Below are 13,688 nucleotides of genomic sequence, written 5' to 3'. Positions count from 1 at the left end.
GACCAAGACTACAGCACTTTTAGGACATGGATGGATGAAAGTTTTACTACTGGAAGAAACTGTATCCTCCCTGGAAAACTGGAAATATCCAGTTTAAACCACAACTGCAGGTAGCATGGATTCATGCCGAGGTTGTTTCAGACACTAAACCAAAAGAAACTATCATTGACTATCATTAGGACATACAGTATCTTTCACATGGTGTAGAGGGGGCATCAATCAGCTCTGCAGGAGGGGGCGGAGTCAGGTTGATTGCTCTCCTTCTGCACCGCTCACAGGTGGACAAGGACAGTTGTTATTGTAAGGAAAGGCCCCAGTAAACCGAGTGATGTTTTGTGGACCTCCATTTGTTTTTTGGACTTCCATGCCAGTCACAGGTCATCTATAACCACTACAGCGATTGAACTCAAGACTGTCCACCAGGGCAACACTTCACCCACGCCAGGAGTCTTGGACAGAAAGCATCCTGCGCTTCTGGAAAGTATTGTCAAACACTTCCTGACCCACCTCAGTGTGGACTGGCCAGTGCAATAATGAGCAGAGTGTTGAACAGTTTGGACTGCAGCGTAAAGGACTGAGACAGTCTGGATGAACGGTACAACTCTGAGTCTTTGGAGGCTTTCAGTGATGAACAAAACTGATGACTGGTGCTGTCGCTGCACCATGAACAGAGGCAACTGAATGTGTGATGTCTTCAACTATGTCTCCTTTGTGTTTTTTACAGCTGTGAAGGACTCAAGACAGAACTCCATCAACAGCAATTGGAAGATTGAACTTCCCGGAGATTTTGAGTTGGCTGGGACTGTAGTGCGTTACGTTAGGAGAGGACATTGGGAGAAGATGTCTATCAAAGGACCAACCAAGACCCCTCTACATCTGATGGTAAAGTCTTCTTTGAGCTCAGAGCAGCTGCTGATAGTGAACTTTACTCTGTACAAAAAGACTAGTGTCAAGAAAGGAGTTTCTTTGTGTCAGAGTCCAGTTTAAAGTCATAATGCCAATTTTAGAAACAAGATCTGTTTTATCAGATTGAATTGTAAGAATTAAAATAATGATAATACATCTTATTTAAAAGTGCCTTTCAAGGTCATTTTATAACGAAATAGATAAAACACACAGGTAAAACCAACAAGATAAAAAAACTAAAGTATAAAAGTAAAACAGAGGATGGAGGATGCTCTGGATAAGCTCGTCTGAACAGAAAAGTTTTGAGTTGTGATTATAATCACAGACACTTGTTCTAAATCTTTACTGAAAAGCAATGGTTTGCTTCATTAAAGCTGTGGTTCCTGAGATACTATCAGCTTCAGTGTCTGAGAGGTCTCCAGGGTTTGCAGTTTGTGATCTGGTAGATCCCAGTCTTCCCTTCTGAGATCTAGAGCAGGATTTGAATCATTAAAACTGTTCCTCTTTGAATTAGTTTTTCTTTGCTTTAATTCATAATAAAAATGTAAGAAGTTTTAGCAAAGCTTAGAGTTTTCTTATTGTGGCAAAGTGGAGTTGCTGGGGGTTGGGTACAACTCAAAAGGAAACAACGCCACCCTGGAATGCAGGGTCCGGGGAACCCAAAGGGAAGTCCTGATTAAGGACACGTAGATTTTTTCCCAAGCAGCCAAGACGTGGTTCCAGTTCAATAAATAGTTTTATTAAAAAAATTAAAACCAATTAAGACAATCAAAGCTAAAAAAATAAAAACCCTACTGGGGGAAGGCTTACCGGCAGAGTGCTGGGCGTACGAGGGGAGGAAAAACCAAAATAAAACAAAAATGGATTTCACCCCACAGTGACATGCACACACACACGCGTGAAAGGGAATGGACCCACACCCGGAAACACACACAAAAAGCCTCCACCGTCGTCAGCCAACTCGCTCTGCCAAGCACTTCCCCTGAAAAGAAAAATAAAACCGGTAAGTAGGGTAACCACGCACACCTGCACACTCACACCTAAATAAAATGTAGTACAAGTTCTAAAATAAAAAAGGGAACCGTCCAAAAGTCCAGGGGTGCGCCGGGAGCCTGAAGCCACTGAGGGGAGGCGGTGCCCAGGCAGGGCTTCAGTTTGGCCACGCAGCACAGGAGCAGAAATAAACTAAAACTAGCTGTGACAACAGCTTAAAAATAAAACAGTAAATAAAACACAGCAGTGGTGCCCTCTCTCCACCTGAAACAAATAAAAGTGCAGTTAAGACTTAAAAATCACCAGGCATAGGTCTAAATACCTAAAGTGCTCATGTCACCTGAATGGCTGGAGGGAAAATGATCTGCACTACATGCTCACACCTCAGACAAGCCTCTCCATGTGCTGGAGGGCTTTGCTTGCTGGCAGAACATATAAAAACAGTTAAAACCTGAATCACAATTCAGTCCAATATGAGACAGCAAGGCTGACCTTACCCAACCCAGTGGAGAGCTGGCAAACAGGTGTGGCTGGGAACAGTGCATCAGACTGCCATAGTGTGAGCCAAACCATTTTTATACCTTTCCCCAGGTAGTCGGTGATTGGGAGATTGAGTGCAGCTGCACAGACCACTGCTACATTATGATCAGCACAGTCTCCTTCCAGATATTCAGAAATTGTTTTATTTTTTAGAATAAAAGCTGTCTTCAGGAGTCTTTTGTCTTGTTTTTAGTAAGGCAGAACAACCAGATGAAACTTCACTTTGTGATACAAGAGCTGGTTTGGAATGAACACAGCTGAATATGCTCTCCTTAGAAAAACACGTTAGCCCCCTGAAAATTCAAAATGGTGGCCATTTTTTCAAGATGGCTACATTATATGTATAAAGTCAGAGGGCAGGCTGAAAGCCGGGGGGCAGACAGTCGGGGGCAGACAGTCAGGGGAAGACAGTCGGGGGCAGACAGCTAGAGGGCAGACAGTCGGGGGCAGACAGTCGGGGGCAGACAGTCGGGGGCAGACAGCTAGAGGGCAGACAGTCGGGGGCAGACAGTCGGGGGAAGACAGTCGGGGGCAGACAGCTAGAGGGCATGCCGAGGATCTCATTCCTCTCAGGAATTCAGCCGCCCATGGAGCAAGACTTCCTGGATGCTTTCAAACTTCCCTCCCTCTGGTGATTGGTGGAGAGGGTGCATCAATCAGATCTGCAGGAGGGGGTGGAGTCAGCAGCAGAGGAAGCACTGGACTTCAGCAGAAGCTGGAACTGAACAGCTCATGGACATAAAATATGCTGGATCAGGTCATAACACATAAGCTGACTCAGAAGAAGCTGAAAACATCCTGATCTGATGAAGAAGATAATCTCAGGTGATAATTATAATCCACAGCAGGTGTTTGTTATCTGAAGGAGAAAACACGGAGAGACTCTCCTCTGTCATAAGTTCTCCGCCGTTCAGTCTATTGATCTGAATGTATAAACTCCTCATGTTGATCAATACTCCAAAGTTCTTCAAAACATGTTATAAATGTTTACAGACAATCAGAAGTGTTTTTTGATGAGTATTGATCGGTAATGGACATCCTTCAGCCGGGGGTGGGGGGTTCTCGCAGGTCCACAACCCCCCCAAACAAATGAGAATCCTGTATTTCATTTTATCCCGCTCACCTTGTCAGAACCGGTTCTGTTAGCTGTTTGAGGGTCTGATGGTCTCTGGTGTTTTCCAGATGCTCCTGTTCCGTGACCAAAGCTCTGCTCTGCATTATGAGTACACCATGTCACTGAACACCACCCAGAATCACAGCAGAGAACAGCAGGTGGAACCAGAACCTCTGTTCATCTGGACCCACAGCACCTGGCAGGACTGCAGTGTTCAGTGTGGAGGGGGTAGGTCACGACTCATCACAGAAAGTCAGTCAACATGATGAAGAATTTCAGTTCAGGTCTGGCTCTTATCAACGCCTGGCTCCTGTTCAGATCTGGTTCAAGTCGAGATCTGATTTCTGTCCAGTTCTGGTTCCAGTCCAGATCTGGCTCCTGTCCAGGTCTGGCTACTGTCATGGTTTGGCTCCAGTCCAGGTCTGGCTCCAGTCCAAGTCTGGTTACAGTTCAGGTCTGGTTCCAGTCAAGCTCTGGCTCCAGTTTAGGTCTGGTTCCAGTACAGGTCTGGCTCCTGTCCAGGTCTGGTTCCACTTCAGGTCTGGTTCCTATTCAGATCTGGCTTCTGTCCAGGTCTGGCTCCAGTCCAAGTCCGGTTCCAGTTCAGGTCTGGTTCCAGTCTAGATCTGGCTCCAGTTTAGGTCTGGTTTAAGTCCAGGTCTGGCTCCACTTCAGGTCTGGTTTTCTATTCAGAACTGGCTTCTGTCCAGGTCTAGCTCTAACCCAGATCTGGTTCCTATTCAGGTCTGGTTCAAGTAAAGGTCAGGTTCCAGTTCATTTCTGGCTTCAGTCCAGGTCTGGTTCCATTTCAGGTCTGGCTTTAATCCAGGTCTGGTTCCTGTTCAGTTCTGGTACCAGTCCAGGTCTGGTTCCAGTTCATGTCTGGCTCTAATCCAGGTTTGCCTCTAATCCAGGTCTGGTTCCTATTCAGGTCTGGTTCCTGTTCAGTTCTGGTACCAGTCCAAGTCTGGCTCCAGTTTAGGTCTGGTTACATTTTAGGTCTGACTCCTGTCCAGGTCTGGCTCCTGTCATGGTCTGGCTCCAGTTTAGGCCTGGTTCCAGTTCAGGTCTGTCTCCAGTCCAGGTCTGGCTCCTGTCATGGTCTGGCTCTATTCCAGGTCTGGCTCCAGTCCAGGTCCGGTTCCAGTTCAGCTCTCGTTCCAGTTCAGGTCTGGCTCTTGTCCAGGTCTGGTTCCAGTTCACGTCTGGCTCCTGTCCAGGTCTGGCACTAGTCCAGGTCAGGCTTCTATCCAGGTCTGGTTCCATTTCAGGTCCTGGTCCTGTCCAGGTCTGGCTAATACAGGTCTGGCTTGAGTTTGGGTCTGGTTACAGTTCAGGTCTGGCTCCTGCCAAGGTCTGGCTCCTGTCATGGTCTGGCTCCAGTCCAGGTCTGGCTCTAGTCCAAGTCTTGTTCCAGTTCAGGTCTGGATCCTGTCAAGGTCTGGCTCCAGCTTAGGTCTGGTTCCAGGACAGGTATGGCTCCAGTCCAGGTCTGGCTCCCGCCATGGTCTAACTCTATTCCAGGTCTGGTTCCAGTTCAGGTCTGGCTCCATTTAAGGTCTAGTTCCTATTCAGGTCTGGCTATAGTCCAGGTCGGCTTCCAATCTAGGTTCCAGTTCCAGTTCAGGTCTGGTTTAAATCCAGGTCTGGTTCCTGTTCAGTTCTGGTTCCAGTCCAAGTCTGCTCCAGTTCAGGTCTGGTTACAGTTCAGGTCTGGCTCCAGTCCAGGTCTGGTTCCAGCTCAGGTCTGGTTCAAGTCCAGGTCTGGTTCCAGTTCAGTTCTCGTTCTAATTCAAGTCTTGCTCCAGTTTAGGTCTGGTCACAGTTCAGGTCAGGCTCCTGTCATGGTCTGGCTCCAGTTTAGGTCTGGTTCCAGTACAGGTCTGGCTCCAGCGCAGATCTATCTCTTGTCATGGTCAGGCTCTATTCCTGGTGTGGTTCTAGTCCAGTTCTGGTTCCAGTCCAGGTCTGGCCTTAACCAAGTTTACCATCACAACAGTCTGACACCAGCTTCCTTCTCTCTCAAAGTTTGGTAGAGAACACAAACTAAGAGCGTTGAGTTGATATACGTTGGGGTGTGGGGTGGTGTTTGTGTTTGTGTTCATGTTTGTGTGTTTGTGTGCAGGGGAGAAACAGACACTAGTTTCCTGTTTGAGAATAGTAAACGGCAGCATGGAGATCGTCAACGACAGCTTCTGTCAGCCTGAAAACAGACCACTGCCCAAAACTCAGCCCTGCAACTCTCAGCACTGCAACTACAAGTGAGACACACACCTGAAGAAACACAACTACACACCTGCAGAAACACAACTACACACCTGCAGAAACACAACTACACACCTGCAGAAACACAACTACACACCTGCAGAAAAGTAACTACACACCTGCAGAAACGCAACTACACATCTGCAAAAACACAACGACACAACAGCAGAAACACAACTACACACCAGAAAACCCACAATTACACACCTGCAGAAACACAACTACACATCTGCAAAAACACAACGACACAACAGCAGAAACACAACTACACACCAGAAAACCCACAATTACACACCTGCAGAAACACAACTACACATCTGCAAAAACACAACTACACACCTGCAGAAATTAAACTACACACCTGCAAACCCACAACTACACACCTTTAGAAACACAACTACACACCTGCAGAAACATAACTACACACCTGCAGAAACACAACAACACACCTGCAAACCCGCAACAACACACCTGCAGAAACACAACTACACACCTGCAGAAACACAACTACATATCTACAAACCCACAACAACACACCTGCAGAAACACAACTACACACCTGCAGACACACAACTACACACCTGCAAAAACACAACTACACACATGAAGAAACACAACTACACACCGGCGGAAACACGACTACACATCTGCAATCCCACAACTACACATCTGCAAACCCACAACTACGCACCTGCAGAAACACAACTACACACCTGCAAACCCACAACTACACACCTGCAGAAACACAACTACACACCTGCAGACACACAACTACACACCTGCAGAAACACAACTACACACATAAAGAAACACAACTACACACCTGCAAAAACACAACTACACACCTGCAGAAACACAACTACACACCTGCAGAAACACAACTACACACCTGCAGACACACAACTACACACCTGCAAACCCACAACTACACACATAAAGAAACACAACTACACACCTGAAGAAACACAACTACACACCTGCAGAAACACAACTACACACCTGCAGAAACACAACTACACACCTGAAGAAACACAACTACACACCTGCAGAAACACAACTACACACCTGCAGAAACACAACTACACACATGCAGAAACACAACTACACACCTGCAGAAACACAACTACACACCTGAAAAAACACAACTACACACCTGCAGACACACAACTACACTGTGTAGAAACACAACTACAGATTTACAGAAACACACACATCTACACAGCTGCAGTGTCCATCCCTCGTGTCGACAGGTGGACTGCCGGCCAGTGGGGGGCGTGCTCTTCCAGGTGTGGTCCAGGTGTTCAGCAGAGGGCAGTTTCTTGTGTTGAGGAACTTCAGAACGGCTCATTGATCCACAGCCGGAAGGGTTCCTGCTCTGGAGAAAAGCCCTCTGCCCTGCAGGACTGTGAGGGGACGCTCTGCAGACGGATGTGGGAGACTTCTGATTGGTCGAAGGTGCATCCAAGTGGCGTGGGGGGGGGTGTCTGTCCTCTCACCTGTCTCACTAACTCGTTCGTGCCGGTTTGAACGTTTCTCCTCAGTTTTCTCTTCTTCTCTACATCCTGCTGCGCTGTCTTCCCTCCTTGTTTCCTTTTAGCTCATATCTGAAGAAGTTAGATCAAAGTGTGGACGAATTCTCAGAGCAGCAGTCCACAGAGAAACACATCCTGTGTTTTAAAGGTGATCCGTCTCCTCCATCCAGTGTTCCTCAGCCTGTGGTCCTGGTGTTCGGAGGAGGAAGGTGCAGTGCACAAACCCCCATGGTCCATGTGAGCCACAGTCCAAACCAACGGAGGAGGAGCCCTGCAGCGATGACTCAGAGTGCTACCAGTGGAAGTTTGGAGACTGGTCCAAGGTCCAACTCTCAGCAAACAGCCTCTCTCAGCTCCGGTTCTGCTCCAGTTCAGCTACAGTTCTGCTCAGGTTCAGATCAGGTTCCGCTCCGGTTCAGATCAGGTTCAGATCAGGTTCAGATCAAGTTAAGATCAGGTTCAGCTCCGGTTCCGAGCAAGTTCAACTCTGGTTCAGATCAGGTTCTGCTCCGGTTCACTAAGGTTCTGCTCCAGTTTTGCTCTGGTTTAGATCAGGTTCTGCTCTGGTTCAGATAAGATTCAGCTAAGGTTCTGCTCCAGTTCTGCTCTGGTTCAGGTCAGGTTCAGTTCCAGTGTCTTCTGTCTGTCTTCTGTCGACAAGCTGAACTTCTTCGATCGAGTCTCGGGAGTTCTGCTGTGACGGCTGAGGATGCTGATGGACTCGGACTCGTTTCTCTGTTGTCAGACTATGAATGACTTAAGTAATTGAAAACAATGAGTGAAAAAGTCGTGTTAAATCAACTCAACCAGCCACTAAAGCCAGGCCCTCAGAAAACCCGTAAACCTGGTTCTGTGGGTCATCAGCCGAGTTTAGTTTGAAGCGGCAGCTTCAGATGCAGTCTAACATTTCTAAGCGTGTCTGATCTGACACAGCTGACCGGTGGTGACCCTTAAGGGTTAGAGGTCATGGCAATGAAACTTCCTCTTCAACATGTTCTGTCATTGGCTGTTCCAGTGCTCTTTGTCCTGTGGGAGGGGCCTACAATCACGAGTGGTGCAGTGCATGCACATAGTGACGGGTCATCATGGGGACAGCTGTCCAGTGGTGCTGAGACCACCAACCTACCGGAAGTGCTACCACCACGCCTGTGCTGAGGAAATGACCTCAGTTCCTCTCCGAAAGCCGGGTGAGACACTGCAGCGTGCACGTGACATGCACGGACGGCTGAAGTCACACTGAAGAAGTTATCTGTTACATGTTTGCCTCTGGGCTGCACGGTGGCGCAGTGGTTAGCGCTCTTGCCTCACAGCGAGAAGGCCCCGGTTCGAATCCCGGCTGGGACCTTTCTGTGTGGAGTTTCCATGTTCTCCCCGTGCATGCGTGGGTTTTCACCGGGGACTCCGGCTTCCTGCCACCGTCCAAAAACATGCTTCATAGGTTCATTGGTGACTCTAAATTGCCCCTAGGTGTGAATGTGAGAGTGAATGGGTGTGATTGAGGCCCTGAGACAGACTGGAGACCTGTCCAGGGTGAACCCCGCCTTCACCCATCAGTAGCCGGGATAGGCTCCGGCACCCCCGCGACCCCGAAAGGGAAGAAGCGGTCAGGAAAATGGATGGATGGATGGATGTTTGCCTCTTTCTTTGAGCTGAAAAACAGACTCGGGTCATGGGGTCGGGTTAGCAGTCTGCTGTCAGATCCACCAGTGCAGTCTTCATCCTCTGTTTTCTCCTGTTTTTTTACAACCCACAGGTTAAGAAGTTTCTGGGAGGAACCTCTGCAAAAATTCATGACACAGAAACCCAGGAGCTCCTCCAACATGGACTGAAACCATCTCTGTGAAGCTGCATCAATAAACTACTTTGATGATAAAGATGCTGGTTCTTCTCTAACTGGAGCTCGGTCGGAGGTTGATCCTCCAAACAGAAAACTGTTGATGGTCATATTGATATGAGCCTGAGGCCTTTTCTGTTTGAGCTAAAATGTTGTAGCTCAGTACCATTAGTTAAAAAAAACGTTATTTTTCTTTATGCAGAGGAGCATAACGAGGAGAAAAGAGCCACATGTGGGTCTAGACCCGCAGGTTGCAGAGCCCTGTCCTAGTCCTTCCTATTCTCCTTCATGAGCGAGTTGTTATCGACTGCAGCTTCAGGTGATGTCACCTCGAACACTCTTCACCAGGTTCAGCTTCACAGACCAGCGGAGTCCGACATTCTTCTCCACGACCAGCAGTCGTATCTTCTGGTTTTAGTGTTTGAATGATCGATGCAGTTCGTCTGAGAACGTCACCTTTGTTCACTCCTTCTGGATTTGTGTCTCCCTCGGCCCAGTTTGATGCATGTAGCATCACATGATGTAGCACGCTACGCTAGCATGTTCATCCTCGACACATTTCACTCACAGAGAGATTTCTTCTCTGTTTTCTGGCTGCTCACCTCTGTGTTGACTAAAGGAGGCTTGATAGTTGAGCTATGCAGACTTTACTGAAGTTTCCTGTCATAGTGCTACACCGAGAATCTCTCATCTACTTCCTAACGCTGCTCAGAGCACCGAACATGTGACCACTCACCTGGCATGCTGGGTAATGCAGCTCCATATAAACTCACTTCAATACACAACAAATATGACCTCAGTGTTTGCAAATATCCACAAGGAAGTTTCTAATCTATTTGACTGAAAACATGACAACCAAGAACACAACTGAACACAAACCAAAGTGAAGAACATCCTCCAAACACAGAGGCTGTTGTCTACGTTTACATTCAAGTTCATGTATAAAAACAGCTGTATAAATAAAGATTTGAATTACAAACTGATACCTAACAACTTTTATTTTCACGTGTGTGTGTGGGAGGGGGGGGGTGTTATTGAGAACTGAGTTCAGCAGATATTTCTGTTTCATGTTTCACAGAAAATGACAGTTTCCTGTAAACATCCATGAACCTGAACTCAGCTTCTGAGCAGAATCATTGCAAAGTAGATATTGGTGAAACTGACACCAATGACACAAACACACACAAACACACACCCACAAACAAACAGACACACAACCTACCACACGGACCATAATGGTATGTTCCATTTGTATGTAAACCTGAAGCGGTCTCAGCAGAAAGTCCTCCTGACTTTAATGTTCTTCTGGACATTTCTGTATTTCATTTCGAGCGCATCTTTCTCCCCAGTGTCTCCGTTGTTACGTACTCCATGTAATGAGATGGTATCTTCTATTGGCTAGTACACATAAATACATTCATGAAGAAACTAACAGTTTATTGTATATTAATGATGGTTTACATCCTCCATCTGCAATCTCTTGGCAGGTTGACGTTTTTAAAGAAACAAACAGATTTTCACAAGATGAAACTCCATAAGAATATCAATAGAAGTAACAATGGATCAAATAGAAATACAGTAAAAACTGAAGCAGATATTTGAAAGTCCGTTTTTTAAGTTATGAAATGTTCCTGGTCACTCGTGACTTCACGTGGGAGATTTTAGAATCCTGTTTCATTTTTAGGATGAAAAAACCTGTACTTTCAAGTGGCGTTGTGTAACGTTTACAGCTTCTTCAAAGCTCGGTTGGACGTCCCAAAAATACATGAATAAAAACAAGAGCTGCACAACCTGTGGGTTAAAATCACAGAAACAAAGGTGGTCTAGTCCCAGCATTTATTTATTTTAATTTCTGGAGATGAGTGGGGGTTGATTTCTGGATCTTGAGGAGTAAAGACCTCCATGTGTGGATCGTGTTTTCTGGAGGCTCTTTTTCCCTTTAAATACCCCACTCCCCCACTTCTTCAACGGGCGGGGGCAGTTCACCTTGATCATTTGAAATCCTGGTCGTTTTGGTTCGTCCTCACTGATTCATTATAGTTTATAGCAGGAGAACAGTTAGACTGCTGAGCACTGAATCAACCCTGTGTGGGAGAGAATCAGTGTGTGTGTGCGTGCACGTGTAAATGTGCATGTGTAAATGTGCACGTGTAAATGTGCACGTGTAAATGTGCATGTGTAAATGTGCACGTGTAAATGTGCATGTGTAAATGTGCACGTGTTAATGTGCACGTGTAATTGTGCACGTGTTAATGTGCACGTGTAATTGTGCATGTGTAAATGTGCATGTGTAAATGTACTTGTATAAATGTGCATGTGTAAATGTGCACCTGTTAATGTGCATATGTAAATGTGCATGTGTTAATGTGCATGTGTAATTGTGCACGTGTTAATGTGCATGTGTAAATGTGCACGTGTAAATGTGCATGTGTAAATGTGCACGTGTTAATGTGCATGTGTAAATGTGCACGTGTTAATGTGCATGTGGAACTGTGCACGTGTTATTGTGCACGTGTAAATGTGCATGTGTAAATGTGCACGTGTTAATGTGCACGTGCTATTGTGCACAAGTTAATGTGCATGTGTAAATGTGCATGTGTAAATGTGCATGTGTAAATGTGCACGTGTTAATGTGCATGTTTAAATGTGCACATGTAAATGTGCACGTGTTAATGTGCATGGGTAAATGTGCACGTGTAAATGTGCACGTGTTAATGTGCATGTGTAAATGTTCACGTGTTATTGTGCACGTGTTAATGTGCATGTGTAAATGTGCATGTGTAAATGTGCACGTGTTAATGTACTTGTATAAATGTGCATGTGTAAATGTGCATGTGTAAATGTGCACGTGTAAATGTGCATGGGTAAATGTGCACGTGTAAATGTGCATGTGTAAATGTGCACGTGTAAATGTGCACGTGTTATTGTGCATGTGTAAATGTGCACGTGCAAATGTACTTGTATAAATGTGCATGTGTAAATGTGCATGTGTAAATGTGCACGTGTAAATATGCACGTGTTAATGTGCATGTGTAAATGTGCATGTGTAAATGTGCACGTGTAAATGTGCACGTGTTAATGTGCATGGGTAAATGCGCACGTGTAAATGTGCACGTGTTAATGTGCATGTGTAAATGTGCATGTGTAAATGTGCACGTGTTATTGTGCATGTGTAAATGTGCACGTGCAAATGTACTTGTATAAATGTGCATGTGTAAATGTGCATGTGTAAATGTGCACGTGTAAATGTGCATGGGTAAATGTGCACGTGTAAATGTGCATGTGTAAATGTGCACGTGTAAATGTGCACGTGTTATTGTGCATGTGTAAATGTGCACGTGCAAATGTACTTGTATAAATGTGCATGTGTAAATGTGCACGTGTTAATGTGCACGTGTTAATGTGCATGTGTAAATGTGCACGTGTTAATGTGCACGTGTAAATGTGCATGTGTAAATGTGCACGTGTAAATGTGCACGTGTAAATGTACTTGTATAAATGTGCATGTGTAAATGTGCACGTGTTAATGTGCACGTGTTAATGTGCATGTGTAAATGTGCACGTGTAAATATGCACGTGTTATTGTGCATGTGTAAATGTGCACGTGCAAATGTACTTGTATAAATGTGCATGTGTAAATGTGCATGTGTAAATGTGCATGTGTAAATGTGCACGTGTTAATGTGCACGTGTTAATGTGCATGTGTAAATGTGCATGTGTAGAGGTAAAGTTGCTTTGAAGACGCTTCTGGCCCTTTAAGCCCCCCTCCTCCCCAGGATGAAGAAGCAGCTTGTACGCGGCAGCAGCTCCAGCGGCAGCAGCTCCAGCGGCAGCAGGTGGTGGTGGAGGTCTAGTCAGCATGAGTTCGGTCTCAGACCCGCCGGACGGCAGCAGGTCCTCGTCTGCAGCCCGGAGACACCGGAGTGTGAGGAAGTCGTCCAGGAGGATCTTCTCTTCCTACCAGGACCACCAGCAGCTGTGAGTTTCCCGTCCGTTCTTCAGTGGTGGTTTTGATCAGCTGTGGCGGTCTCACCTGATGAGGTTTCGGGGTGATCCAGTCCCACCAGAAGACTCCGCTGCCCCCCATAGCTGACTGCACAGCTTCTTCTATTCCGTTTCAGCAACCTTTCTGATTTGTCTGCTCGTAAAGCTCCTCAGACGATGAAGGCAAAGATGAGGAGCGGGTGGACAGCAACGATCCAGAGGAAATGTTCCAGAACATTCAGTTCCAGAAGGAGATCATCGCCAACATCCGGAGCCGGCCCTGGCCCATGAGGCGGAAGCTGAAAGTCCTGAAGTAATCCTTTCCTCTTGTTCTGTGGTTTTTTACAGGGTCCAGATGACCCGGGGAAAGATGATGCAGCAGGCGTGTGGGGTCCAGATGACCCGGGGGTCTGGGTCTGTGGACTTCCATGGTTTCAGATCCTTGATCCGTTTTATGTTCGGGTCACGGCGGTCTGAAAAAGTCTGGGGGTTTGAAGCTGCATAATGTTCCCCCCAGTCT

General features: G+C 46.4%; 2 protein-coding genes across 5 annotated transcripts in view; both read left to right on the top strand.

The window, feature by feature from the left end:
* The window catches only part of adamts17 (ADAM metallopeptidase with thrombospondin type 1 motif, 17), a 33,290-nt gene extending 23,139 nt beyond the window's left edge, over nt 1-10,151 (top strand). For 2 of the 4 annotated variants that reach the window (XM_036215436.1, XM_036215435.1), the window contains 5 exons: nt 725-882; nt 3,622-3,781; nt 5,679-5,814; nt 7,069-7,273; nt 7,521-7,915. In XM_036215436.1, coding sequence (XP_036071329.1) covers nt 725-882; nt 3,622-3,781; nt 5,679-5,814; nt 7,069-7,273; nt 7,521-7,871 — 1,010 coding nt within the window. In that variant the 3' untranslated portion in view covers nt 7,872-7,915. Of the gene's footprint in view, nt 1-724; nt 883-3,621; nt 3,782-5,678; nt 5,815-7,068; nt 7,274-7,520; nt 7,916-8,365; nt 8,538-9,103 lie in introns of those variants that run through there. The other 2 variants (XM_024261783.2, XM_036215437.1) reach the window with 2 other exon arrangements.
* Nucleotides 10,152-12,842: 2,691 nt separating this feature from the next.
* The window catches only part of LOC112139089 (transmembrane channel-like protein 3), a gene marked incomplete in the record, with an annotated part of 20,663 nt that continues 19,817 nt past the window's right edge, over nt 12,843-13,688 (top strand). The window contains 2 exon segments of the mRNA XM_024261787.2: nt 12,843-13,162; nt 13,335-13,481. Coding sequence (XP_024117555.1) covers nt 13,044-13,162; nt 13,335-13,481 — 266 coding nt within the window.

This window comes from Oryzias melastigma, linkage group LG15 (assembly GCF_002922805.2).
Source record: "Oryzias melastigma strain HK-1 linkage group LG15, ASM292280v2, whole genome shotgun sequence".
NCBI classification, from domain to species: domain Eukaryota; kingdom Metazoa; phylum Chordata; class Actinopteri; order Beloniformes; family Adrianichthyidae; genus Oryzias; species Oryzias melastigma.
Note: the sequence above shows the minus strand (reverse complement) of the source record. Positions and strands in the feature narration are given on the sequence as shown.